General features: G+C 44.1%; 3 protein-coding genes across 6 annotated transcripts; 1 reads left to right on the plus strand and 2 right to left on the minus strand.

Annotated features, from left to right (window-relative positions):
• The first annotated feature begins 6,022 nt into the window (after window positions 1-6,022).
• On the plus strand, window positions 6,023-20,183 carry LOC115398608 (kinesin-like protein KIF2A). Of its 4 annotated transcripts, XM_030105455.1 has the most exons (22): window positions 6,023-6,175; window positions 13,317-13,411; window positions 13,566-13,676; window positions 14,240-14,294; window positions 14,570-14,686; window positions 14,972-15,016; window positions 16,156-16,256; window positions 16,373-16,468; window positions 16,546-16,600; window positions 16,690-16,852; window positions 16,933-17,023; window positions 17,130-17,193; window positions 17,294-17,385; window positions 17,469-17,611; window positions 17,696-17,900; window positions 18,001-18,111; window positions 18,204-18,271; window positions 18,456-18,581; window positions 19,201-19,348; window positions 19,440-19,541; window positions 19,631-19,766; window positions 19,875-20,183. In XM_030105455.1, the coding sequence occupies exons 1-22, from the start codon at window positions 6,115-6,117 to the stop codon at window positions 19,958-19,960; spliced, it is 2,271 nt and encodes a 756-aa protein (XP_029961315.1). In that variant the 5' UTR covers window positions 6,023-6,114; the 3' UTR covers window positions 19,961-20,183. The 4 variants fall into 4 exon arrangements, with proteins under 4 accessions (XP_029961315.1, XP_029961317.1, XP_029961316.1 ...); XM_030105457.1 differs by lacking the exon at window positions 18,456-18,581; XM_030105456.1 differs by lacking the exon at window positions 14,972-15,016.
• A 1,258-nt stretch (window positions 20,184-21,441) lies between these two features.
• Window positions 21,442-24,489, minus strand: LOC115398610 (probable dimethyladenosine transferase). The gene is made up of 12 exons (XM_030105461.1): window positions 24,322-24,489; window positions 23,830-23,903; window positions 23,655-23,741; window positions 23,441-23,502; window positions 23,268-23,361; window positions 23,135-23,184; window positions 22,925-23,048; window positions 22,751-22,843; window positions 22,596-22,660; window positions 22,450-22,513; window positions 22,074-22,180; window positions 21,442-21,995 (listed from the first exon to the last, which is right to left on the minus strand). The coding sequence occupies exons 1-12, from the start codon at window positions 24,377-24,379 to the stop codon at window positions 21,953-21,955; spliced, it is 921 nt and encodes a 306-aa protein (XP_029961321.1). The 5' UTR covers window positions 24,380-24,489; the 3' UTR covers window positions 21,442-21,952.
• Window positions 24,490-24,845: 356 nt separating this feature from the next.
• Window positions 24,846-27,851, minus strand: LOC115398611 (centromere protein H-like). Its single transcript, XM_030105462.1, has 10 exons — window positions 27,755-27,851; window positions 26,738-26,848; window positions 26,564-26,619; window positions 26,435-26,480; window positions 26,060-26,128; window positions 25,915-25,971; window positions 25,763-25,826; window positions 25,481-25,532; window positions 25,186-25,346; window positions 24,846-25,040 (listed from the first exon to the last, which is right to left on the minus strand). The coding sequence occupies exons 2-10, from the start codon at window positions 26,818-26,820 to the stop codon at window positions 24,948-24,950; spliced, it is 681 nt and encodes a 226-aa protein (XP_029961322.1). The 5' UTR covers window positions 26,821-26,848; window positions 27,755-27,851; the 3' UTR covers window positions 24,846-24,947.

Genomic DNA, 27,851 nt, shown 5'->3' on the forward strand with positions numbered 1-27,851 from the left:
ACTTTGTCTTGACTTAAGTAACCGTGCCCCTCCGACAGCTCGATTTATATTTATAGTGGGCCACAGTGTAGTGGGACGGGGCTAAGATGGACCATCGGAGACATGCAGGGGATCATTCCTCAGTGTACACACCTTCCTGAAGACATCTTTGTCTTAAAAAAGGATTTTAATGAAAAATCTTTTAACTGCAGCAAACATCCCATCTGTTCTTGTTGTTATCATCCAACTTGATGAGGAAAAAGTGCTTTTTAATGGAGTAAATTGTGTGAGCATGAACCCCTTGAAGGTGGTCTACTCCTGATAAGGTCTATTTAGAGCACAGACAGCTGAGAACCTACGAGCAAATGCCTGGTCTGGGGAGGGGGGGGGGGGGTTTAAAGTGTGCAGGCAGACCATGAGGGTGGGGGAGACAGCTGTAGGCCCACAGAGAAAGCTGGTAGTTTCTAGAAACACTGTGATCTCTGACTTCATGACATGCAGTTAAACGCTTTAGGTGTTATAGTCAGGAGAATTTGATCATGTAAAACAATAGTCCAACCGAGAATCCCATTTCTATTTTACTTAGCATGTTTCTTTGTTCTTTTTTCTGTTTTTTTAATTAGATCTAATGTAAGCATTTTTATTTATTCATTAATTTTATTTATTTTTTGCTGTCTTCTGCCCAATGCATGCAGAGTTTAGTGAGAGACAAAATAAACTGGTTTAGAATACACCCTGGAAAGTCAAGTGGAAACCTGCTTCAATTAGGTGCCACATCAGAAACCAGACTCAGCGAATATTTTCATATTAAATCAAATCAAATTTTATTTACTACTGTAGCACAAATTGCTTTACAGGTTAAAAATACAAGAAGATAAAAAATAAAAACGCACCACCCATTTTACACAAGCACATGCACACACAGGAACCTCCCGCCCACCCTCTGCCAACAAGCACTGTCCACATTCATCAACACACTCTTGAACTTCATTCATAGTGATGAAACGCAGCCTCACCGTATAGGTCAGCGTTCTGACCCCAGGAACCCTGAGAAGGCCGGCGCCAGAGGACCTCAGGGACCACGAGGACTCATAACGTAAAAGCAGGTTGGATAATTGAAGCGACCCAAGACCATTAAGACACTAAAAAATAAAAATAAAACCTTAAAATCAACCCTGAAACGTTGCCAGTGCCTTGACCTTAAGATAGGTGTAATGTGCTCCTCCTGCCTTCTGGTTCTCATCAGCACTCCTGCTGCTGAATTGTGAAGCAGCTGAAGGCATGTGCAATACAAGACAGGTTCTTATCACATCAGTTTTATTCCTGCAGTGATCTGCAAGAAAAGGCATCCCAGCATTGATTGCAGCTTTTTGAGTGGTCACAAACTCATCCAATGAACAGAACAGCTTGTATGTGTACTGTTGGACAAAATGGCAGCACCTTTGTTGACAAAGAAGTACTTAATAAATTTGAAACATATAGGCTACTGTGTGAAACTGGAATGTATGACGCAGCAGGAGAGAATATGGTAGTGGAAACTGCATCCTGTCTCTGCTGTACAGAGACAGGATGCAATCACACTGAGAGTGTGAACAGTAAAACTGCAAAGATCACAGAATGAGTGCCTATCATCTGTTGAAGTTTTCTGACGTGCCAGCCTTGAATTGTCAATGTACAATTCTAATTGACTGTAACAATGCTCTCACATGTTCAACATAGTCCTGAAAAATTACTTACTGTGGACCAAATTATCCCCAGGGTAGGCACATGTCATCATACAAGCCCCACAAACATTCTTCAATGCTTCTCTGAAACTCAGCTGGGGCAGAGCATAATCTAAATGGGATCCTGACCCACTGATATGAACCCCAGGGTGTAATGAATGCTGTGAGAGGCTTGCTTTCTTCATCTAAAAACCCCTGATAATAAGCCTTCCCCTGGTCCAGTACTGTAAACCAGGACCTACCAGTGAGGCTATCGAGCATGTCTTGTATTCTTGGAACAGGATGTCTGTCAGGCACTGACTTACGATTTACTTCTCGATACACACAGAGTCTGAGTTCACCTGACTTCTTACACTATGGGGGAAGAATAAGGTGATTTGAATTTTGTGACCCACCTTATGTTTATTAAGTTCTGTAGATATGCTTTGACTTCCTGATACAGGGGCTTGGGCACGCTGATAAAAGTTTTTTGACCTGGTGTCCGGTCATTAATGTGCATGCAGAGGGTGGGAATACAGCTCACGTGTTTTTCATCTCGAGTAAAGGCTTCACACTCCTCCCTGAGCATTACTCTTCCTGCACTCTGTTGTTCACCAGTCAACACCAGCCTGAGGTCCCATACCTCACTCAGATCACTGTTTGGAAATGAGACCATAATGTCTGAATGGATCATTCACCATTTTTAAATATTGTGTTTTGACAGGCTTGAGGGCAGCTTAATAAATCGTCTTTGCCCCCTCAATGCGTCTCGAAATAGCACGTGGTTCTAAAGCGATGCTATGGCCTGTGGTGTTAGTGACCAACACTGGGACTGTAGTAGTAGTAAGTAATTTAAAATGTCAAACGTCCAAAGGAGTGAAATGTGCATTTTGGTTGTGATTAATGTCAGTTTGACTTGCAATATTTTTGAATCTTTAACAAATACTTTATTTCTAAATACAATTGCAGTTGTTTTACCAATATCAGAAGCAATAACTAGTATGTTGGACATATTTGTGTCTCACACAGATTTCAAGGCTGGATTAACAAAAAAATCATTTATAACATCATGACCGGGGTGTGTCACAACTGGAGGAAGGACCCAGATGCAAAAAGCATGAAGGTGAGGTTGAGATGAGTTTATTACGTGACAGTACCCCCCTCTCCATGTGCGCCTCCTGGCACACAACAAGGCAGAGGGTGGCAGACTCGGAACGGGGACAGGACTCAGACTCGGAACGGGGACAGGACTCAGACTCGGAACGGGGACAGGACTCAGACTCGGAACGGGGACGGGGGTGTGCTGCGCTCCCTCGGGCAGCCAGCACGGACAGGGGCAGGACCGGTAGGGGCTGCACGCCGGCAGCAAACAGGAACAGGATGGGTCGGGGCAGCACCTCGGCAGACGGGACGAACAGGAACAAGACGGGTCGTTACTGCACGCCGGCAGCAAAAAGGAACGGGTCGCCGGCAGCAAACAGGGGAACAGGACAGGTCGGGACTGCATGGCGGCACATGATCTGGGGGCGAACTTCTCTCGCCGGCAGGGGGCCATAGGCACACGGTCCGGGGGCGAGCAGCCTCGCCGGCACACGCCCAAAGGGCGCAGGCTTCTTTCGCCGGGGCGAGCAGCCTCACCGGCACGAGCAGCCTCGCCGGCACACGCCCAATGGGCGCGGGCTTCTTTCGCTGGGGCGAGCAGCCTTGCCGGCACACGCCCTGGAGGGGCGCGGGCTTCTTTCGCCGGCGGGGGGCCATAGGCACACGATCCGGGGGCGAGCAGCCTCGGCGGCGGCCAGAGGCAGGGAATCCGGGGGGTAGGACTTACTGCCTGCTGGGTCCAGACGTGGTCGGCTCCTTCTGTCACGGGTGACAGAAGGAGCCGAAGGAGCCGAAGGAGCCCCCCCCCCCCACGGGGCACGGGGTACCCCAGGCGGGGTACAAAAGTGTTTATTGTCCAAAAGAGGGAATCCAGAACTCAAGGAAAACCGGGAACTCAGGAACACAGGAACAAAACAGCAAACAGAGCAGAGGTGCAGGCAGGGACATGGAGGCACACAGACAGACCCACAAGGAGCCGACAAGACACACCTGGAGCACGGGACTTAAATGCATGGCAGGTGAGGCACATTAGGGAGTAAAGAGGCGGGAGAACATGAGGGCAGGTGACTTGACAGGAGAACAAGAGGAGCAGGCAGGTGACCAGACAGGAGAGCATGAGGGCAGACAAACAGAACAGGACCCCAGCGCCTCCACGAGGTCGCAGGGGCACAGGGCGTGACAGAGTCATACAGCCGGCTTGCCCTCATGACCAACTCACTCTGTTACACACACACAGAAAAAAAAACCGATACACCTCCCAAAGAGAGAGTAGTCCAGAGCAGGTGTTGAGCAGTTTAGAGGAAAACAACCTTGGAAGACAATGCAGTCATTATTGAGATCCCCAACTCTGCAAAAACTGGACATGTTATCAGAAAATTTCCCAGGCCCGAACCTCAAAACAACGGGTCTTGTGAGTTAAAATGTAAGTTAAAACAATGTATCATGAAGATAACTGGTAATACTTAAGGAACTTTCAGTCATATGGTTTAACTGTTGGCCGAAAGAACACAAAAACACTATAATATTTCATTTTGCCATAACACAAGACACCCTCGGTGGATGGGGTGATTGGGAGTGAGGCAGATAGACACAGGTGGGATTGACGAAGCAAATTTGGAAAGACTAGGACACCGAAGAGGATGGGAGACCCAGCCAGGAGATGGGACTCCAATGGTCCTGACAGTGTGGCACAGTAAGGAGAACTGTCTAGTTTATTGACACAAAATCAAACTTGAAAGTGGCACATATGATTACAGAAGAAAGAGACGAAGTAATCGAGGTAAATTCAAACAACCTAGTAGCCCAGTAAATAAAGATGAGACATTAATTCTGGAGTAGGAGTTCACAGGAACTGCCTTATGTACGTTAGTAGGTGCTGCAGCATCATCTGGTGGTTTTACGTTGACATTCACAGAAAAACAGTCACTCAAGTTTGCCACAATTATTTGTCCTTTATTTGATGTAAAATCAATGAGTGGATACAAAATTCGCCAAACTTGCATAAGTTTGATAAACTATGGCTTAGAAATATGTCTGAAGGGGAAATGTTTCTCATTCGGGGGTCTGTGAGTGGCTTTAAAATGTCATTTAGATCAGATGTAGAAGCAATGTGATGTATAGCAAAGCATGGATGTCTACTGTCACTTTTTTTTTGAGTGCTGTGATAAAACACAGTGTATTAGATCTTTGAATTTTATGACATTTTCAGAAGCATCAATCGTGTTCTAGCTGGAATAAAGGTGATTTTTGAAGTCAACGCTACAAAACACAAGGGGATACAGGGGATGTTTAAAATACATTTTTCCCCTTGATTTGTAGTCATTCTAAAAAGCCTGTTTTCAGTATGTCAGAGCTTATATATATTGTGATTTGCATTGACTCATTGGGTTTGTTTGGAAGAACCAGCCCCCCCCAAAAAGGATGTTACCAAATCTATGTTTACTGATGCTTAGCAGGGGAAAAAGTAACCCGACTGGATAAAAATAAATAACTCTGCTAACGGAGTAGTTTTGTTTTAAAAGTGAATAATAAGTCTGTCAGTGCTGAGCTGCTTTTGCTGAGATCCTCTGTATGTTATTTTACACTTGATCTGAAACATAGTTTTTATTTCATTTGTTCTCATTTTCACGCCTTTCTGAAACATTTTATTTTTTAATGATCTAAATTTCTTCACACTAAGCTTTTAAACTACCTGGTTTTAATTAATTACACTGTAAAGTACTGAATTTTTATGTATATGTGTGGTTGTGGAGAAATAAACTTGACATGTGTTTTTGCTTTGTTTTGTCTCGTTCTTATAGATAGACAAAAAATTGAAAATGTTTTACAGAATTAGTTCTGGTATTAATCTGATACAAAAATTAGAATTTTCGAAATGAAAAACTTTTAGAAGACTTTTTGTTTGGCATTGTATTGCAAATGTCATAATAAAACTGAGCTGGGTGAAATTCACTTCACATCGCATGGCTCTTGTACATGGCGTGCTTTATTTTGAAACTCTTGTACATTACTGTATTTTCAATTAAGTCAATCTTTGCCTATAGAAAAAATTCACGAGACATAGAAAAGGCTATAGATTCCTTCTTTCCACCCACCAACCTTTACCCAAGAATATAAAATACTGCGAGTAATTCTTTAAACACAAGAGGGCAGCATTACACTGTATGTGTACAGCCTGCCAGAAAGGAAAAGAAGAAGAAGAAGAAGACGACGTCACGTTCCTCGTTGTGTTGCCCGCATCTTCCACCAAACCGAAGGCTGCACGGAGAGGCTGCGCCGCCCGGCTCTCACTTCTCTCTCCGGGATCCGTTCACGTTATAAGTGATGAAGGATGGCGACGTGTTTTGCCAACATTGTCGTCGGTACTTATGTTGAGATAAAGCGCAGTGATGGTGAGTTTCGCCCTGTCTCGTTCGCCTCTCCTCGCTCCGCTCAAGTTGTTTTGATGATCTTTGTTGCTGGCTGCTGTTGAATGTAGCTGCCATGGTTCCCAACCGGCCGCGGAGCGTCGCGTTAGCTTTAGCTTTATCAGGGCAGGGAGTTTCAACCACGGCCTAGCAGCCTTCTGAATGGGCGCCTACCTTTGTTAGCAAACCTTCTCTGGAAATTCAAAAGATAGCTGCCGGTTATCAACGTTACGTTGCAGAAAATGCGTCTAGCGTGAAATTAGTAAAGCAGACCAGCTTAAGCTGAAAAGCATCATGCAAACGATTTATTGTGAAACTGAATCCCATTTTAAGATTGGCCAGGCTAGCTACATTGCTAATCTAAGCTAACCAGATTCAGTTGGTAAGAAAGCGATGCTAGCTTGTCATTAGCTTGAGGCTAACTGTAACCACTGATGGCTTTCAGAAACAGAGGAGTCTGTTATGGAAACCCAAAGCAAGAACAATATCTAACGTGTAGCCTGCAGGGTCAGCCATAAAAACTTCATACATGTGAAGCTTCACACATTTATTTCACGTTAAATGTATATATTGAGGGAAGGCATATCAGGTTATGTTTCAATATAAATGACCGATTATAAAGTCCCATGGTTGAACTTGCCCAAAGACTGTAATGTGTGCCCTTTTTTCTACAAAAAGTCATTCAAAATATCAATTTTGACGCAATTATTATTATTGCCATTTTGTTGTTGGCCCTCCAGACTTCAGAATATTACATAAAAAAGTGTATCTGATATACAAAACATATCGAAGTCAACATAACCTCGAAAAATTACCATAGACTTACCTGGATGTAAATTCAATCATACTTTTCCATCATTAGACAGACAGACAAAAACATATCATATTATTGTTTTTTAAGGATATATGTAAGGCTTGATCATATGGTTGATTTTGTTATAACAAAAAGTTGGTCTAAGACCCATGCAAGTAAATGTACAATTGCATAGGTCATACATCTGATCCTTAACTGATATTGGCAAATTTAAAATTAGTCAAGTACATGGAAAAAGTATTTTCACAAAATTTCAGGGGATGGCTATTAAAAAGTAATTTAAAAAAAGACAAATAATCAAGCAGTAATTGAAACTTTCAAATATGGGATGATGTAGCCTCTTGTGTTTTTGTTGAGGTCCCTAAGATTGTATATGAATAAGGTGAATTATGTAATAGAAATGATCATATTTTAATTTGGATCCACAGTATACTGTAGCTTCCAGTTGCTTTTGGTGGTCGCTTTTATCCACCACCCTCTTCTCTAATCTCCTTGGCGTACGTATCACGATGTACTCCAGTCTCTCTGTGACTGATCCGACTATGTAGTGTTAATGAATGATCATATTGTTTCAGTGACCGGATTGGTTGAGATCATCCGCTGTGTTTGAGAAATCATTTAACCTCACGCCAAGATAAAACGATCATGAAGATGACCAGGTGACAGGCCAAAGCCCGCACTGTGCCTATTATAGGAGATCTACATAATGTAGCTATAGCAGCTCAAGAAGAAAATGGGATTACAATGCTCCCTCTTGAGCTTCAGTTTGTTTTTGAAGGTTAACAGAGGAGTAGACCGAGAAGCGCAGAGGCTGCTGCCTGTGTGACTCCCCTCTGTGTGAATGTCGGCTTTATTCTGCCTGTGCTCTATGGTTGATGAGCTTTGCTCCAGGGCCCAGCAGCCAAGGATGACTGAAAAGTTTGTGTCATTCCTACAGGCTGCTCCAGGACTGGGATACACCCAGTGATCGTGTTTTGCAATAAACATTTCAACAACAAATAATTGTTTCGATGAAGCACCTGAAAGCATTCTGTCGAAACCTATCACTCAGGGTGTGTGTTTTAACTATTGTGATCATTGCAGACGAAACTCTGAGACATTTAGTCATGTCGCACATATGATGAGATCAGAGGCGAAATGTGAACTAATTGCGCAACAGGCCCAGATAGGGAAGCAGTCCCGCCTGTCAGTTTTGTGCGAGCTGCTGTTGTATTGTATCCAGAGCAGGGATTGCCCTCTCTCTGGGGGTTGGCAGCAGGGCTGGTTCAGATTCAAGAGCCAGATTCAGGCTATTAGCCGCCACCCCATCTGTTGCAGCCAGCTCCCTCAATTTTACCACGACTGATGCTCTCTCCCCCGAGTGTGTTTGTGTCATGTTTTTTTAATTTCATGATCACTGCTTTTGTGTGTCAAATTTAACCGAGTTAATCTAATCTAGTTAGTATTTCATGCTGTCATGCTATCAGCTGGGTCCGATTTCATATTGGGCCTGAGTTTCCAGCAGTTATGAGATTTTGTTTTTGTTTTGTTTTTTTAGAAATTTTTTTTTAGAGTTTTGATTGATAAAACTGAGTTTTGTCCTTCCAAGGCATTGATCACCCACTGGCCTGGTCTTTTTACACTGTGTGATATTTCTCCATCTGTGACATGCTGACACACATTCATGAATGTGTGGCTTTGGTCTTATATTGAAACTGATGCTCTGAAGGCTTTGTTTGTTTCACGGGCTTAGCACAGCTTGAAGCACCCCCTTTTTAAGCCCCTCCAGCTCTACTGGGAGGTGTCGGCATATTCACTGAGCTAGGTTTTAGTGTAAAAGTGGGACAGTGTGGATGCTGCACTCATTTCAAGGATGTCAGCATCAGTTGCTGCAAGACGGCTCAGCGAAGGGCTGTTTTGTGTGTTTGTGTGGATGTATTTTCACCTCAGAAGAACAAAAACACTTCATTTTGCATTCGTCCTTGTACTTTGTTTTCAATTGGGTCAGTACAAACTACTTGTGTTACTTCAATATGACACCACTCGCAGGCAGATGAGTACAGTGCGTACTTCTGCTTCCACAGAGGATGTTAGTGGAGTGGGCCGTCCTTCAGCGTGACTGAGGATGTATTCACAATATGGTGTGCGAGGGGTTTCCTCAGGCCAAGCTGGGTGAATAGGAGTCACATTGGTCTGTGCTTCGATCTAGCTATCTGTGATTTGATCCTCAAGATACTTTAATTAAAAAGTTGCACACAGCGCCTATAAGAAGCCACAAGCATCCTGTGTATCTTACTGATGTCTGGTAGGAAACTTGTGTTCTCTAAGGATGCATTGATGAAAATGTCGGGTCGATACTGCAGGATGTATTCACACTTTTTCTTGTGAAAAGTTCCTGATACAACCTGGTGAGTAATATGTGACGCCACTGTTTAATATTAATGCTGTCCACTTTGCTGCTGTAACCCTGCAGATTTCTTCAGGTTGGGATACACAGATCAAACATCGTGGGTCTTCGTCATACTGTATTGGACTTGTGTGTGCTCAGGCCTGAGGTCTCTGGCTTTGACAGATTAAGCAGGCCCCCCATGCTGTTTGTTGTGTGTATTGTCTTATTGAGACTGCTTGATAACCACAAGAAGGATTCAGTAGAATAGATTTGCTTTCCCCTTTTCTCAGAAACCTCTTAAACAGAGCTTTAAACAACATACAAGAAGAATATTAAAATCACATGATGCTAAGTTGGTGTAACACACAAGATACCCCTTTGTGCTGCACTGTGCTTCCATACTGAAACCGCCCTTGATTAAACTGTATGGTTTTTCTGTTGTCTCATATATTTCAATGATTCTGGCTTATGTGGCCATAAATGTCCATAAAGATTTTTTTAATCATGTCCACTGACAGACTAGACGAAATGCTGTCGATGTACGATAAAGATGTGAGGCATTATTTGCCAGCTGGCACAACAAAGAAAAAACGGATCGCTTCATATAACTTCATTTGTGTCAGTGCCGTTCACAGTTGTATTGTGTTGCTATTAGGCTGCCCTCTTTTGTCATCTGCACTGAGATCAAGTGTTTGCTGTTCGTCTTAATCAGTGTCAGCATCCGACATGTTCGATCAGAGATCAGCTAACACGCTTCCAGAGTTTCAGAGCTGCCATTCTGTAATCTAGTTTTATGGTCCATGTTGGTAGACTTATATTTGAGATTCACCCCTAATAGTATATGAACGTTGGCTGCGTTTCTGCAGGCATGAATGTGTGGTTTCATCACAAAAATAACAAACTGCTGTTGCAGTGGAAACGGAGATCTTTTTCAGAACGTTGCCACGTAAACGTTAAACTTTTCTCAAATAAACGAGGCGTTGTCAGCTGGAACGTTGCTTCAACGGGACCTAAACCCCTCGAGCTGCTGACTATTGTGTTTCATGAGAAAGACAGAAAGGAGGCTGTCGCCTCACAGCTGTTCCAGCTTTCATGTCAATGACCCGTCCCCTTCTCAGTGGTCACAGAGCCATCAAGTATTCAACCTTTTGGGTTTTTTTTTTTTTTTTTTTTTTTTTTTGTGCTTCATATTTTTCAGATCAATAAAGAGCTCAACCACTGTAATCTTGAATGTTGAGAAAACAGCCAGATTATTAAAGATGACTATTTATGTTATACATATTTACATATACAGCTTCAAATTTTTTTCTTAACAAGAGATAATTTTGTCAGTGTGTGATTGATAGTATTTTCTACCAAACATTCACAAGTCCTCCCTGGTGCAGCTGCTACTGTGATATGTTGCTAGACTTCATCATTGAAGTGGTTTGAAGGAAGGAGGCAACTGACACCTCTAAGTGACTCGGCTGTGGTTTGCACTAAAGCCAAGCAGCCAGACACATTTCCTTTTTTTTTTGTTTTTTTTTTTTGCATCAAATGGGAAGTAAAACAGATTTAATAGACTTTAGTCTTCTGTGATCATAAATATTGTCTTAGCATTTCTGATCCCTCTGTTGTTGGTGTGGTGTTATGATTAAGACCTTCAGGGCAAAACAGTATGATTATTGACACATTTCTTGGCGTCGTGTTACATTTCGATGCTATTATTTACACTTTCATTATTATTCTAGTTGCCAGTTTGATGTTGATATAGATCCGTTTGCTTCTCATGCGTTGCGCAATAAATGTTTATTCATGGTGAATTAAGAAAATTGGGAATTGTTTGAAGTTTTCATAGCGACCAGCTAGGCTGTGCACACCCATAGAGAAGAGCAGCAGCAAATATGAGGGAATAATTCTCAGGAAATCAGTGGACTTTGTCTTATTAGAGAGTTGTCGAATTAATTCTAATTTCTATTTATACATTTTTCAATGATCCATTCATTCAGCTCCTGCCACATGTTCTGCATCATGCGGTTGTAGATTTAACTTTAATCTTGCATTTTAAACTGAGGTTCATCTGTTTGTTCAACTTAATTTTATTTCTGTAACTCCGAATACACACAGTCATCTTAAGGGGCTTAAACAGAGGGGGGAAAAAATCCAAGAATTCCACATGAGCAAGCATAAGCGGCAGTGGAAAGCTAAACCCTCTCTCTCAGCAGTGGCACACCACTGGAAATAAATTAAGAAAAAAAAAAAGAAAAATGAAAGTTCCCTCCAAAGAAATGATGGAAGATATTGTATCGGGTTGCGTCTCATGTTCAGCTTTGACAGTAAATAAATATTTCCTTCATGCTTTCTGTCAATGTGCTCAGCTCTGTCAAACATGGCCCATGGGCCAATCCTGGGACTCTACAGGGTGGAGTCCGGCCCGTGAGATGACTGTGCAGATAATTGAGTCATGGCTGCATTTTTTCATTGCAGCAGGATTGGAAAAAGACATTTCACTGTATTTTGAAACAGGATAGAAATTTAAAATGGTCATGATTTTGAAATTGTACTTGTACTGGAAAAAAATATGAAGTTTATGTTATTCTGAGAAAAAATATGTATCTAAATATACATCTTAAGGGTGTGTGTTTACCCTCTGAAGCCTCCTGATCTTCTTACTCCACAAATCATTTTTCACAACTCTCTTTTTACGAGCAGTAGTTGTGCTTTTTCTTCCCTCTGCCAACGTAACGCGCTGCATAGTAGATCAAACAGTTTTCAGCAATTGAGGAAGCTGAAAGCTTCCATGCTTGTTCGCTGCGTGTGCCTCTAAATAATGGATCCTGGAACATGTTGTGTCACCGTGCTGGGAATTCACATCGTGCACGAACATCCACAGCGGCAACGATGGGAAGGCTGAAGGGAATTTTCAAATTCAAAAGATTATATTTTAAAATTATATTTGTTGACCTTTATTTAACATGTATTGAGTTATAAATGAACAAGCACAAAAAGCAAGATTAAGGGAATGTATTTTTCATTTTATAGTCTTTTAATAATTGTTTAATTACAAAAAAAATTCAGTTCGTGCCAGTATTACTGCTTACATTTTTTTTTTAATTTAAACTATATTTGGATTTTCAGTCTGGCTTCAAAATACACCACAGCACTGAAACTGCTCTCACTAAAATAATCAGTGAATTCATTAGAAATGAGTGCAACATTGGATCCGATTGACCACGGCGTTCTTGTCAATAGTCTTGTGAAATGGGTTAATCTTTCTGTGTTGAATCGGTTCAGATCATATGTCAAACGGAGGACGTCTTTTGTCAGCATTGAACATCATGTATCAAGGAGACATATCCGCTATTATGAAGTTTCCCGAGTCAGCAGCAGCTTCCGTGCACTGTTGTTCTCATATGTTACCAACTAGTTACATATTCGGAGAGCTCAGTGTATCAATTAGTCCATGTCTTACAGGTTATTGTATGCACTTCTTATTGGCTCACTAAAAAAAAGAAATCCTGACAGGCTGCCACTTTTTGATAGTGTCAAGTAAGACCAAGACAGATTTTTTTTGGCGTTACATGTTTTAAATTCACTACAGTATTAAACGTAATGAAATGTTTTCCTGTTCTTTACTGTGCTGCTCCATCTAAGCCCGGGTGTGTTTGAACAGGGCTGCTTCCAGATCCGATGGGGTGGCAGGTGGTCATTAGGCTCTTTGTATTTCGTCCAATGATTCTGTTACCATGCAAATGTGCAGCGCAGGGTGTCGGTGAAATCCAATTCATCTGTCCCCATGTGTGTTTATTAAGCCAGATAAAGCACACCGGCTAAATTAAATGTTTTTTGTTTTTTTTTGTGATGCCGCTATGAAACTGCTTCTGCATCAGAGTTTGGGTCCTGGTGCTGCTGACTCATTCTTGCCAGTCTGATGGAGGGTTTCTCCTCTCTGTGGCCTCTTCCAGGACGTATCCATCAGGCAATGGTGACCTCACTCAATGAGGACAACGAAAGCGTCACTGTGGAATGGATAGAAAATGGAGACACGAAAGGGAAAGAGGTGAGGCGCCATGCATTACCCTCACCGCCACCAGCAGCTGGTTTTTTCATTATTCGCAGCAATAAAAATGCACTCAGAGACTTTCTGTAGCAGCTGTGATTATACAACTATTGCCATGTATATTTATTGATTGAACAATCGTCTGTTTGAGCAGATTGACTTGGAGAGCATATTTGCACTTAATCCAGACGAGAAAATCGCCCCTAGCCCAGAGACCCCGCCTCCTCCCACAACTACATGCGTGAAGGTCAACAAAATTGCAAAGGTGAGTTGAGAGGTGAACTGAAGTGAAGAAAACGAACTCTAACCTCACCCTCTGTATTAAAGCACTCGCTCTCTCTCTCTCTCTCTCTCTCTCTCTCTCTCTCTCTCTCTCTCTCTCTCTCTCTCTCTCTCTCTCTCTCTCTCTCTCTGGTAGCTACCGTGCAGCTCAGTTTCCTTAATATAGAACATGGATCCTTCTTGGCAACCCACTAATTAGTGCTGTTAATCTACCATGCACTACACACAGCGTGCTTAAGTGTGGGATTATTTGGGTAAATATTGTGGCAGTGGTCACCTGGTTCGCAGTGTGGTGTCTTCGGTACACTTCTAACATGGTGCACAAATGTTTCCTTGTATAGACTGAATATATAATTGTGTATCAGGGCTGTAATCTGAACAGGAGCTTCCGTTAAACGCATGCAGTGCAGTGTATTCTTCTTTCAAGTGTGTGATAAAGCCAAAAAACTCTGAAAATCTGTTTGAAACTGGCCTCGTAATTTGGTACCAGCACAAGGATTTTTCTATTTCTGGATTTTCGTTAATGTAGCATTTTATTTCTTGCAGAACCGACGAACAATAGCTCCTGTGAAGAACGATGCTCCATCCAGGGACAACCGAGGTTTGTTTCATGCAACGCTGTGACGTTTACGTCATTGAACTCTGGTATCCAGTGAAGGAAGGAAACATGTCAGTTGAAGTATATTCTCCGGTATTGAGTTATAAAGTTGTTTTTGAAAAGGTATATTTTTGCCTCAAATAATAAATTAGTTGATATGAGAAGCAACAAAATTTGTCATATTTAGTAAAACTAGATAAAATGCAGACGTTTTTCCTTACAAGCATGAATGCTGTCTTAATATTTATGGTCTTTTAATTGTATGTATTTTTCTTTAGCAATTCCAACCCGGGCGAGACCCCTGCAGCCTCAGCAGCCAGAGCCGGCTCCGCCTCCTCCATCCCAGCAGCCCACACAGCAGACTCAAGCTCAGACGCAGCAGCAGCAGCAGAACGGTTTGTCTTTAATCCAGCCTCTGTCGTTTTTGTGACTTTTTTATTGTTTCTTAAAAAAAAAAAAAAAAAAAAGATGAATTCAGGGAATGACTTTGAAGCAGCTGAACTGATCTTTCCGTGGGAAATCCTTCAGCAAGCGCAGCAGCTAACAAAGGATTTGATCTATTATTACACAGTCTACAGATGAAAGGGCGACTCCTCCTAATGAGTTATGCTCTCCAGTCATTTTAGATAAATCTGTAATCTTTAATGTGGTATATTTTTTGTTAATCCTGTTCATCACAGAGTCCTCCCATCACCCGATTTCCAGAAAGGAGTCTGGACAGCTTTGTATGTATCACCTGCACGTTTCCCCTGCCCTCACTGCTTTCTGGTGATTCTGATAGATCCCCCGATAGAATCCGCGACACGCCTGATTTTTGTGAACGGATCAGTTTTTGATCAGAGCGGCGGCGTGGAGACGAAGCGGCACTATAACACTATCCCTCCAGCAGACAGGCTTTCTGGGTATTACGGCATAAAAGCATTTGTGCTGCCGCGTGGCTCCGCCGCCTCTCCTCTGATTTCTGCTGAGTCACGCACACGTACGCTCGCGGCGGCGCCGCTGTTTGTACTGTGTGTCGCTCTGCTGATCTTAAACCGTAACCTGATCTCTTGAGCAGCTCACGGGAGCGATTTGTTCCCCCGTCGTCACCCCGCCTGCGATATTCATTGAATTACATGTAGCGGCGGTTCTGTGCTCCTCCTGCGCTTCCTTGTCCTGATGTCGACCCAGCTCGTCTTCTCCTCCCAGATTAGAGCAGATTATTAATCCCTCCTCTGCTCCATCAGTTGGGGTTCTCAGGAACTGGGGCCAGCAGGAAGCAGGGCCGCTGCTTCACTGGGCTTCAGCCAGGCTTCGCAGTGGGAATTTGGAGCCGCGGCAGCCAAGCCGGGGCTAATCAGATAACACCGGGTTTTAGGAAATTTGCAAAGAATCAGAAGTTGCTTTTACTCACGTGTTGGCTAACTGGTGTTCTGTTATATCGGCTACTAATAGATTGTGATTGATGTGAAAACAATACTAATCTGTGGGTGTGGTGTTCTGGGCTAAATTCTGGATTTATTTAGACATTTCCATTTTAGCTTTAAGGTGCTCCCTGAAAACATGCCAGGGTTATTTGATAGTTCTCCACTGTAAGTAGAAAAATGAATGTGAGCGATTAAAAAATGAGAGCAGATTTCAGAGACCCTGTAAAAGCCTGTTGTTGGCCTGATGGTGAAAGCAGCCTGTGTTGAGCTGGAGATGCCGTGTGCCAGTCGTTACATCCTGCTCTCAGGCTGCTTCATCGCTTGTTGGAAACAGCCCAGAGTTTCTGTGACAAGAAAGTAGAAGAAACAGGCTGGGAAACAGACGAGAGGAGAAAAGAGCTCTCTACTGAAACACTGAGAGAGACGTAACGCTTATTTCTTTTTTTGCTCTATGGCAGCGAGGAGGAAGTCAAACTGTGTGCTGGAGGTGGAGAAACTACAGGAGAAACGAGAGAGACGCCGATTCCAGCAGCAGGAGCTCAGGGTGAAGAGAGCTCAGGTACTGAATTCTTTTGACAAAATTCCATTATTATAAACCGACTCATTGGTTTTTAGAGCACAGTGTTTCCTGTTGGTGGTTATATTGCACCATTGCATCGTTTTGTCTCCCTTCAGGAAGTGGACACCACCATCCCCAACTATGAAATCATGTACATGATCCGAGATTTCCGAGCCAGCCTTGACTACCGGCCCCTGACCACAGCAGACCTGGTGAGTGGAGACTCTAAATGTTGTCTTCTCTCTTAATAGTTCCCCCTCAATAACTAAATAATAAAATGTCCTTCTAGATTGAAGAGCACAGAATATGTGTTTGTGTGAGAAAACGTCCTCTCAACAAAAAAGGTGAGCTCCTCCGTCTCTGCTTTTCCCGGTCACGCTGTGTCCAGAGCAGGTTTTTACTCGTCGTTTTAAAAATTTCTCCTGTTTTCCAGAGTTGTCCATGAAGGATTTAGATGTGATCACCATCCCCAGCAAGAATGTGGTGATGGTCCACGAACCCAAACAGAAAGTCGACCTGACACGCTACTTAGAGAACCAGACGTTCCGCTTCGACTACGCCTTCGATGACAGCACGGCCAACGAGATGGTTTATAAGTCCGTAACAAGCCGGCAGTGTGCTGACAAAAAACAAATAGTTTTTATGTAAAGCAGCTAATGTGTTGTTTTATCCGCAGGTTCACCGCCAGACCGCTGGTGGAGACCATTTTTGAGAGAGGCATGGCCACCTGCTTTGCTTATGGGCAGACGGGCAGTGGAAAAACACATGTGAGTTCTATGAAAGTGACCCACCTGCGTTTGTTATTTTATTCCTTTGGTTGTCAGACATTCACATTCACTCACACACACACACACACACTCTGTTGGGTTTCAGACTATGGGTGGAGATTTTTCAGGAAAAAACCAAGACTGTTCGAAAGGAATTTATGCATTAGCTGGTAAGCAAAGCTGCTTTGGTTTTTCTTCTTCTTGTGCTTTCATAAAGGAAGCTTTGCGGTGGAAGAATTTTTGGACTTTTTTTTTTGTCTTTCCTTTCAGCTCGCGACGTGTTTCTGATGTTGAAGAAGCCGAACTACAAAAAGTTAGACCTGCAAGTGTATGCTACGTTTTTTGAAATCTACAGTGGAAAGGCAAGTGATGAAGCATTTTCTTTAAATTTCCACTGAATAAAGATCAAACCCTGTGCTGACTGTATTGTCTGCGCACGCTGCAGGTGTTTGACCTGCTCAATCGGAAAGCAAAGCTACGAGTGCTGGAGGACGGAAAGCAGCAAGTGCAGGTCGTGGGGCTTCAGGAGAAGGAAGTGAAGTGCACAGAGGACGTCCTGAAACTTATCGAAGTGGGAAACAGCTGCAGGTATATGCACGCATACCAGAAATCTCTTTTGGAAGCACCTTCCTTGCACACTTCCTCACGCTCGGTGTCTCTTTCTGCTCTCAGAACATCTGGGCAGACGTCGGCCAATGCGCACTCCTCCCGCAGCCACGCTGTTTTCCAAATCATTCTTCGGCGGAAGGGAAAGATGCATGGCAAGTTTTCCCTCATTGACCTCGCGGGCAACGAGAGAGGAGCCGACACCTCCAGCGCCGACCGCCAGACCCGCCTGGAGGGAGCGGAGATAAACAAAAGCCTGCTGGCCCTGAAGGTCCGTGTGCCGCCACGCACTGCCTCCTTCATTCACACCGTTTTTGACTCATTTGATAATCCTGCTTGTGCTCTTTTTAATCCGTCACGTCTTGTTTCAGGAGTGCATCAGAGCTCTGGGCCGTAACCAGCCCCACACTCCGTTCAGGGCCAGTAAGCTGACCCAGGTCCTCAGAGATTCCTTCATCGGGGAAAATTCACGCACATGCATGGTCAGTCGTTTGTAATAGTTCACCATCTCTGGGATGATTATCAGTCTTTTGTAAAGGTATAAAGTTGAATGGTTTCCGCTTTGTCCACACAGATTGCCACCATCTCTCCTGGCATGACGTCCTGCGAGAATACGCTGAACACGCTACGCTACGCCAACAGGTTGGAACACGCAGTAAAAATCCTTTAAAGCTCCCTGCCGCTTTGAAATGAATCGTACTTCTACTGTGACTGAATTTCTCTCGCTCTGTTGGTTCTTTCTGACTCTCGTGTCTCCTCTCGCTCCTTTTCCCCCTGCTGTCCTTCCCTCTCGTGTCCCCGCTCCGCCCCCTCTGCCGCCGTGCAGAGTGAAGGAGTTTGGGATTAGTCCGTCAGACATCCCCTTCTCCCAGGGCGGTCAGGGGAGTCGCCCCGACCACTCGCCCACCAATACCTTTGAGTACGATGACTTTGCTGAAACCTCTCCCTGCAGGTCGAGCACTCCTTGAAGCACCGCACTGCACGCAAACACACACACACAACCCTTCACCCACAGTGCATGTGGTCCATGGTGTTTATAACTTCATCAGGCTTCTCCAGTCCTCCATCTGCATGGCGTCACGTTTGATTTCTCTCCATCGCCGCTTTGATTCAAGCCGTCATTGTCATCCGTGGCTCAGCTTTCAGTTTCTCCTGAACAGCCGATCATCCGTGGCCGTGTTGTCGTCACCTGTGTCGCACTCGTTTGGCACGACGAGTGGAAGTTGGAAAGCGAGAGCTCAGAGTTGTTCGCAACTGGACTTCAGGAGTTACGTGAGCGCCTGCAGACCGGGCGGCGGCTTGATCCAGCTCTCGGCAGTTAATTCCTCTCACAGCGCCGCTTAATTAGCAGCGGACCCGCAGGCGCGGTATAATCTCTAATCAGCTCTGCAGCGCCTTGTTAAACACGAGCTCTGACCTTCCACGCTCCTGTTAGCGTCGGCTAACGTCTCCACATTGATCACGGCCATCCCTTCCCCGTGCATGACGACACCTCCCTCCCCCCCGCCCCCTCCATCCACACAGCTGTTCGCAGCGGCGGATCAATAATTGCGCTCCGGTTCTGTCCGCAGGGTGAAGGAGTTAACGGTGGACCCCAACCTGGTGATGGAGGGCGGCCGGCCGAACATCCACGCCGTCAACCAGCTGGACCTTCTCGACGAGGACTGGCTGAGTATCTCGCCACAGAGGGACGACCTCAAGCTGCTCTGTGAGCAGAATGTAAGCACACAGGCGCCCGGCCGGCCGGACGGCCAGCGGTTCTTTTGTTACTGACTCTGTTTGGTGCTGAAACTGTGAATGTGCTTGGCAGGAGGAGGAAGTGTCCCCTCAGCTCTTCACCTTCCACGAGGCGGTGTCCCAGCTGGTGGAGATGGAGGAGCAGGTCCTGGAGGACCACAAGGCCGTTTTCCAGGTGAGCCGGTTGCTTCTGTCCGCGGTGCGCGGGGAGGTCGGCCCCCGCCGGAACGAAAGACCTGAGAGGGCCGGTGTGTTTCTGAGCAGGAGTCCATCCGGTGGCTGGAGGACGAGCGGGTGTTGATCCAGATGACGGAGGAGGTGGATTATGACGTCGAGTCGTACGCCACACAGCTGGAACAGATCCTAGACCAGAAGATAGAAATCCTCACTGAACTCCGGGGTAGGGGTTCATCACACACACTCACTCACTCACACACACACACACACACACCTCCAGTGCCTGCCTTTAGTTTCAAACCCCTCTGATGTGCTTTCTTGTCTTTGCCAGATAAAGTGAAGTCGTTCCGCTCCGCGCTGCAGCAGGAGGAGCAAGCCAGTAAGCAGATCAGCCCCAAGAAGCCGCGAGGTCTTTAGACCCTGAAGAGCTTTAAGTGACACAACATTAACCACTCCCAGGGGGCGGGGTCTCCGGCCCCGGAGCGCTCCTGTCCTCCACGTTCTAAAACTAGACACACTTTATCGGGGATCCTCCTTTCTGAATCGAACTCTCTCCCTGAATCTGATGATCCTGTCGCTGCCAAGCTCCAAACAAATCCCAGTTCCTGAGCGTCACTGCAGCAGAGGCGTTCCACCGCGGTGGGGGTGGGTGGGGGGGGGTTAAACCAGGGGGGCCGGTGGCTCTCCAGGGCCGGAGCTCCAGACCTCGGCCCGGCACCAGGCGGTCTGTCCTGAGCGGCCCTGAAAAACACCATCAGATGGACTGAGCGACGCACCGACAGGCTCCGGACGCCACGCCGTGACGATCCGTCGCCTCAGAAGTGACTCCACGCTCACTGTGGTCCGGTGGGAAAATAAAACGACTGTTTTAGTTGACTGCTTTATCAGAGAATGTTTAGTTTCCGTTCCTTGTTCTTAAATTATTTTTCTTTTTTACTTGTTTGTACTTTGTTTGAGGAAGAAAAAGAAAAGAAAAACAGTTTGTGACCCCTTTTAAGAAGAGATCTTCATTTAACATGTTTCCCATACAGATCCAGTATTTGGTTCGGATGCTGGCTGACGTTTCTGCATGTGCGCTCTGTGATAGCTTACCTACCTGCACCTTTGTTTCATGCTTTGGGGTCCTCTGTTGGCGCTGTAAAGTCATATTTCATTAGAAAAGATCTCTTCTCTCGTTCTCCTTCCGTCTCAGTTTCTCAGCAGTTCAGAGGAAGCCTTTAACCACGTCGTTCTGTTCCCTGTGTTCCTGGCAGGTTTTCTTTTTACGTGTAGTTTCCTTCAGTTTGTGCCATATCATTCTGTGGCAACTTGACTTATCGACTCCTACTTAATGTAATAATGTAAAAACACATTTTCCACCCATTTAACACTTTGGTATAAAAATGAAACTAGGGGAAAATCCTAATAACTACAAAGAGAAGCTCACTGACCGACCATTGGGTAATTGTTGCTCAGTGTTTGCGCCGGGTGTAATGCTGGAAGAAATAAAAAAAAAAAGTTCAAGTTCAACGTGTTGACTTGAGTTTGTCAGAGTGAACGGTCTCATGAACATGAGGAAATATAAATTCTCTTTGCAAAACTCAGCCAAATATGTTCAACAAAGCAAAATAAAACATTTCTAATGGAATAGTTGGTCCCTATTTCAGTGGTCTTCGGGTTAGTAACATATTCAGAAATGATACTTTCACAATCTTGGGTACATCACAACAGAACCCCCTCCACGCTGCTTTGCATTAGAAATGGTCTGCTGAGGCCCTCTTGTGGTGAAAATAAATCACTACACCCACATCTCCTTCCTCTTTTTGCAACCATTCAGATTACACGTCTCACTCCCGATCCTGGTGGTGAGAAGGATGCTAAACCTCAAGAATCACACTCAAAGCAGTTAAAAAGTTTTAAAATATTTTAATTCAGAACCGTGCAAGTCCCAGAATACAGCCTAATCTGAGGCTGCTGACAGTTCTCTTCTTTAAACAGCTCAAGCTTTTCCAGACTGAAGTGAACAAAGACTGTTTTCAAACCAGAGCAGCTGCGGACAGAAGATGAAAATCCTTTATCATATTCTCAAAAACCAGTCATTCAGTGGTGAGAGAAAGGGGTTCACCTGAAACAATTTTCTGACACACTACTAGGTTTATTTTCAACTCCTCTGCTGCAGAAATCATGAAGCAGCAGCCAAATGTGGTTTATCAAACTTCTGAATGGTTTAGATGATAGTCTAACGATACACACACACAAAAACAGTTTGAAGACCAATAATCATTCAACAGCTGTATTGTTTGTGTCCAGTTCCATTCAATATGCTTCCACTGCCTCCAAATAACACTCAATATGAGTTGTTGATGTATCCAACCCTCCTTGTTTATGACACCCACTGTCCAGGAAAGTCGTTTCAGCTCCATCTTGGAATTAAGAGAAGTGGATTCCTGCTGAGTTGAAAGCGTGCAGCAGTCTGAGGATGAAGGAGAGACCAGAGTTAAACACACGAACCCCAGAGTTCCAGTAACAAAGACACATCTGACACCCTTACACCATGAAGTCGTCGATATCCATGGACCTGGCTCTCTTCTCGCTGAAGTCCGACTCCTGCAGCACGCTCTCGATCTTCTTGGAGATGCTGAAGTCAGCCGGGACTTCCTAAGCAGGTGGAGCAAAGCGTTCTCAATTCAAACCGAGAAATAAAAAACGTCTCTGATGTTTCACTGGGGAAACAAATCCCACATCTGAACGCTGCGCACAATTTCCAGATGGAAAAGAAAACCATGATACGACACTTTCTATATAATCAGCGCCTTTCAAGACAGCCAAGGTCACACGACACAATGGACACATTTATCTGAAGCAGACCTGCAGGCCTCACGCGCACCAGCGTTAAAGTACATCTCAACCTTGCGGTATGAACTCACCACATTGTGTAAAGAACAGTGGATTCTGTAGTTTTTCTCCAGCAGCTGCTCCACTGCTGTCGACCTGGAAACGAGAAACACTTTCCTTGTTTTTCTCAGTGTTCGCTTCGCAGACGGAATCCACGTTTAACTTTCAGTCAACTCACTTGAAAGCTGCACTGAGCGTCTTGTTTTTCCTCACAAACGCGACTCGGACCAAACCGTCCCACTCCTGCACGACAGACACAAACCGTCACGTGACCTGCTGCTGGTCTCTGGTTCTGACCGGTGAGTTTTCCTCACATGGAGACGCGGAGCTCACCTGGAAGTTAACGGGAGGAGGGGGGTTCTTCGGCTCGATCCTGACAACGCTGGACTCCACTTTCGGAGGAGGGCGGAAATTATTCTTCCCCACCTGATGATGGAGGACAGGTCAGAGGTGAACGTCTGTACAGCGATCAGGAGAAGACGGCACAGTGACGTCTGGCTCCGCGACCTTCATGAGGTGGTCGACACGAGCCAGCAGCTGCGTGTTGATGGACAGTCTGCAGTACAGCTTGTCTCCCGGTTTGGCCACCAGTCTCATAGCAAACTCTCTCTGGAACATCAGCACAGCACATCTGAGACAATAAGAAGAATAAACAGTATTAGAAACACTGAACCAACACATTAGAATTCCTCACTGAGCATTAAAATGGTCTCTGACCTGAAGAAAGGTCGATGCAGGAGGAGCTTGAAGACAAACGGAGAGGAAATCTGCACGATAAAGAGGACATGAGCTGTAGATGAAGGCGATAAACGACACTGAAGGGCGAAGACAGATGGAGACGCGTCTTCACCTGATACGGTAAATTCGCCACACAGACGTCGAAGAAAGGCAGGTCTGTTTTTAAAACGTCTCCGATCAACACCTGGAGTTTGGTTTGCAGAGGTCTGTTGATGGCAAGAAAAACAAAACATGTATCTTTGATCATGCAGGCGTGTTTTATTAAGCGCTGCTCTCCCCACTCACGTGCACTGGACTCTCTTCTGAAGCTCGGCCACCAGTCTGCAGTCTAACTCACAGGCCACCACCTGAAACCAGATTTCTCAGAATAAGCAACACGGTGTGTCTGTCCGCCGGTTCGGTTTGCATGTTAGACTAAACTACCACATAGTCTGATGACCGATCCTGTGTCAACTCTCACATCTCAGCCTGAGTTCTTGATGAACAGTGCAGATCTCACCTTCTTGGCTTTCTCCAGCAGTTTAACCGTCATGTTACCAGTTCCAGGCCCCACCTCCAGAACCACGTCTGTCGGCCTCAGAGCAGCCTGGAAGGGAAAACATCACAGTTAGGGAGCACCGTGAGCCTCGGGTGTTGGGTGCAGAATAGATTTGTGTAGCTTGAACGTATCAAACCTTCTCAATGATCCCATTCACGACTAAGGGGTTCTTCAGGATGTGCTGGCCGATGCCAGTGTTGAACATGATCCCTGCAGCGGAGAGCAAACTGAGTGAGTGTAATGTTAAAGTGAAGGGATCACTTCAAAGCTGGAGTGTTTCATTTATTAAAAAAAAGTTCAACCACAGCATCTTATTGTGACTTGCAAAAACACAAAAACATTAACAAAAATGTTGTCCAGTCCTAAATTTCCCTGTTGATTCCTAAAGCCAAGTGGATCATATTTCAGGGACTTTAAATCTTAAAGTGTTGACACTTCAAAGTTCATCTGAAAACAAATGGCAAAATAACACAAAAAAACCTATAACTCTATTGACAGTGAGGACATCAACACAGAAACAGGATTAAATGTCAGCATGTTGTTGAGATATGAAGCTCCCGTGAAGCTATTTCTCTCCATCAGCTGATCCTGACGCTTGCTAGCATGCTAAAGCTAACAGTGCGCTCACCCTGGTTTTTCACCTCCTGGTGCTGCCTGCTCTTCTTCTCCGCTCTCACTTTCGGCATTTTCCGCTGCGTGTTAATATCGCTACAATGCCAGGCAGAAATAAAAAACAAGAGAAATCCAAAAAACAGATTCCCAGAGTTGGTGAGACACTCCAAACACACACGTGTCCGCGTCCTCTTCTTCACTGTGTAGCTGTTATTGCTCCTCCCGTCACGTAGCGCCCTCTGGCGGAGGCGGTACTGCATTGTAACGCACAGGAAAGAAATACAGAGGCGCTCAACTAGGAAAAAAGCATGTAAATACCTCTCAAATCTTTTTATTCTCTCAGAAAATACCCAGCAGTATTGTTTGTGTGAGGTAATAAAGTTACTGGAAGATCTACCTTTAATTTTAAAGCCTCCTCTGATTCATGAATATCTCCCAACATTCAAGTGTTTTGGGATACATTCCAAGCAGTTTGTACAGTACAGACAGGGTATCTTAGTATGAAACATCAATTCAGTGTTCATAAAAAATGTTTTGGCAAAACATGATATACAGGAAATACAAGCATGGAGACTTGAGATAAAGACTGAGATTAAAGCCATTTATTAGGCTGAAAAACACAAAGCAGATATATGACTTCATCTAGTCAGAGATGGGAAACTCCTCCAGAGTCATGGCGATGGCTCGGACCTCAGGATCATCCAGCCAGTTGACTTTACAGGCCAACAGGATGCCCTAAGGAGGAAAACACTAATCAATACAGCAGCTGAAATCAACACACGTCTGTCGTCCTGCAGTGGCAACAATACCTCAGAAATACAAACAAGAGTTAAAAATGTGAAACTTGAACAGAAACACTGGCTTTGTCGTGAGCACTTACCTTGAGGACGTTCTGAGTCATGACGGTCATCTTCTTATATTTCTCCAGGACGGTTTGGCCTTTCTCTTTCGCGGCTTTATACTTCTCGGAGTCTGGGTGTTCCTTTCTGGACGTCAGCTCTTCTATCTGTCGCATCTTCTCGTGTGTGAGTCGTTTCATCTCTACACACACACACACACACACAGAATTATTAGCGACGAGTCTTTAATCTGGGGTCACCACAGTCAGCTGATAGGAATTCATAAAACAGCAGTCAAGTACACAGTGATCAGAGAAAAACAGTATGAGTTTTTACCGAGCCTGTTCTTTTGAGTTTCTGTGATTTCATCCTGAAGACTTTTGGACTCCTGTAGAAAATTTTAAAAAGTTAAAACAAAGAAAAAGAAAGCTGTCTTGCCTTTACAAGAAGTGGTTAAATTAACCCAAAAACAAATGTGTGATCATTTGGCATCAGAGAACCAGAAACATGAAATCCTCACAGCACACCACTTTGTCTAAAGGTGAAAAACTGTTTTCATACATAAAACTTTCTAAATACAGTAAAATGTGAAACTGAAAGGAGGATGCAGCCGTTTACCTGCTGAAGTTGTTTTATACAAGAACAAAGAGCCATGCAGCGGTCACTCATGGCTTTCAACTGGCTGGGAAAGTCAAATGGGACAAATCAAATCACTGAAAATGTGCTCGTGATTTCAATATTGTAAAAAAAAAAAAAAAAAAAGGACTCACTCTGAATCTGAATCGGCCTCCTTCAGCTTTTCTGAAATAGCGTGCCACATCTGCATTCTGTAAGGATTCATCAAAGCTCACTGTCTCCATCTTATACCTTGCTCTCTCATTTGTATTGAACACAAAAAAACGGGCATCAGTTTACCTGTGAAGAGTCAATGTGCTGTTAAAATGAACCGTCTTCACGTTTTCAAGCTCACTGATCAAATCTGGCCTGAAACATTTAGATACAAAAAAAAAATGAGTCATGACAATGGATTTGGAAGAAGACAAGGTCTTTGGTTGTAGCAAAGTGACTGGATTTGTGGATGGAATTCAGGCTGAATTCAATCATGGCATTCAGATACATGGTTTTCATAACATAGACACACTGTGGCTCTTAAAATCTAACATGACAGGATCTGGCTTCACAAAAGGAAGCCTGCTATTTTTACTGGGGGCAAATCTGTCATTGCAGACCCACCAACATCAACAGACAATCAATTTGGGGATCATTTTCTTTGATTTCATCAACACTCACAAGTTTTTCTCTGCTTCAGATGTGCTGCAGGACCTTTTATTTTCACCTACGGAAGGAAGTCGGACATTAACTCCTTGGTGAGCAGCATGGGGAAACAGTTTCATGCCTGTACTGAACTTTGTTATGTACCTGCAGTCAGCTGTACCGCCATCTCAAAGCACTGGTTGGACATCTGCTGTTTTATCCTGAAAAGAAAGCAAATCTGTCTTTGACACAGGATATAAATGATTTAAAGGTTTATCTCTACACTGGGGCTTTGGGGTCAGGATGAAGACGGATACAAGAAAGATAATAAAGGAGCACCTCAGCATGTCTGTGGGTGAGGTTTCCTTCTTTGTGGTGGGACAGGAGGGAGCAGGAACATCACTCAGCGTTGCAGCCTCCATGTTGTTATTTAGGACAGCGTGACAGCGCCTGGAGAAATAATGGACCAAACTCAATCATGAGTTGGAACTGAGATCAGTGGGATTTAATCTCAGGGTGAAAATAGATCCTTGACAATCTAAACACTGACTAATGAGTTATTCCCTTGAATCGAGGAGCTGCTTGGTTGATTGTTGTGGTTTGTGTGACAAATCTTGACATGACTTTAAACATTTTGTTTTTGTTTGTTTTGATATCGGATCATTAAAGTACAGTGAATTTACTTTTAAAAAAATGGTTCAAGGCACAGTAGTGTAGTGGTTAGCCTCCCTCACATCAGTGTACCTCTGCCTTGACTTCTTAGCCTTTATCTGTGGACTTTGCGTGTTTTTATGTATGAATAATTATTGGTACCGAATTGGCTTGTATGTGGGGGCAATTCTCTGTTTTTGTTTTTTTTGTTGTTGTTGTTTTGTTTTTTTTTTTGCCAGTAATGAAGTGGTGACCTCTCCAGGAAGGCTGTGCGACACATAGATGTTGAATTATGTGGTGATACTGCATGAGTCGTCGTCTGTCATCTGATCATAACAACTACCGATTCATGCACTGCCATGAATCGGTAGTTTAAAGAGAAAAACAGAGTATTAACAACCATCATCACTACTATACTACAAATATTTGACGAATTGGTGTGTCCCTCAACCACTGTTTTTTCGGTTCATAGTTTACATTAGGGTCAAAAAAAGAAATATTAGGTCATGTTAGCGTGATTTGTAAAAGCGAAACCTCAACAAAGTCCTTTAGATAGCTTTCCTTTGGGGTCAGTAGGCATTGTTAAGATAAAAAAATCCCGATTTTTATCTTCTTGTTAGATATATGTTAATAACGTTAAAAGTTAAGGTTAAAATCCACAAACCAGCATCCAACAACCTGAGTCGCTTTGAGAACACGTCTTACCTGGTTTTAATGAGGACGATACAATGAAAGCAACAATAAATAATTAAAAAACAATAAAAAGTTTTTTGTAGTCTTATGTCCTTTCAGCGGAGCGGAT

The sequence above is a fragment of the Salarias fasciatus genome, chromosome 12 (genome assembly GCF_902148845.1).
Source record: "Salarias fasciatus chromosome 12, fSalaFa1.1, whole genome shotgun sequence".
NCBI lineage: Eukaryota > Metazoa > Chordata > Actinopteri > Blenniiformes > Blenniidae > Salarias > Salarias fasciatus.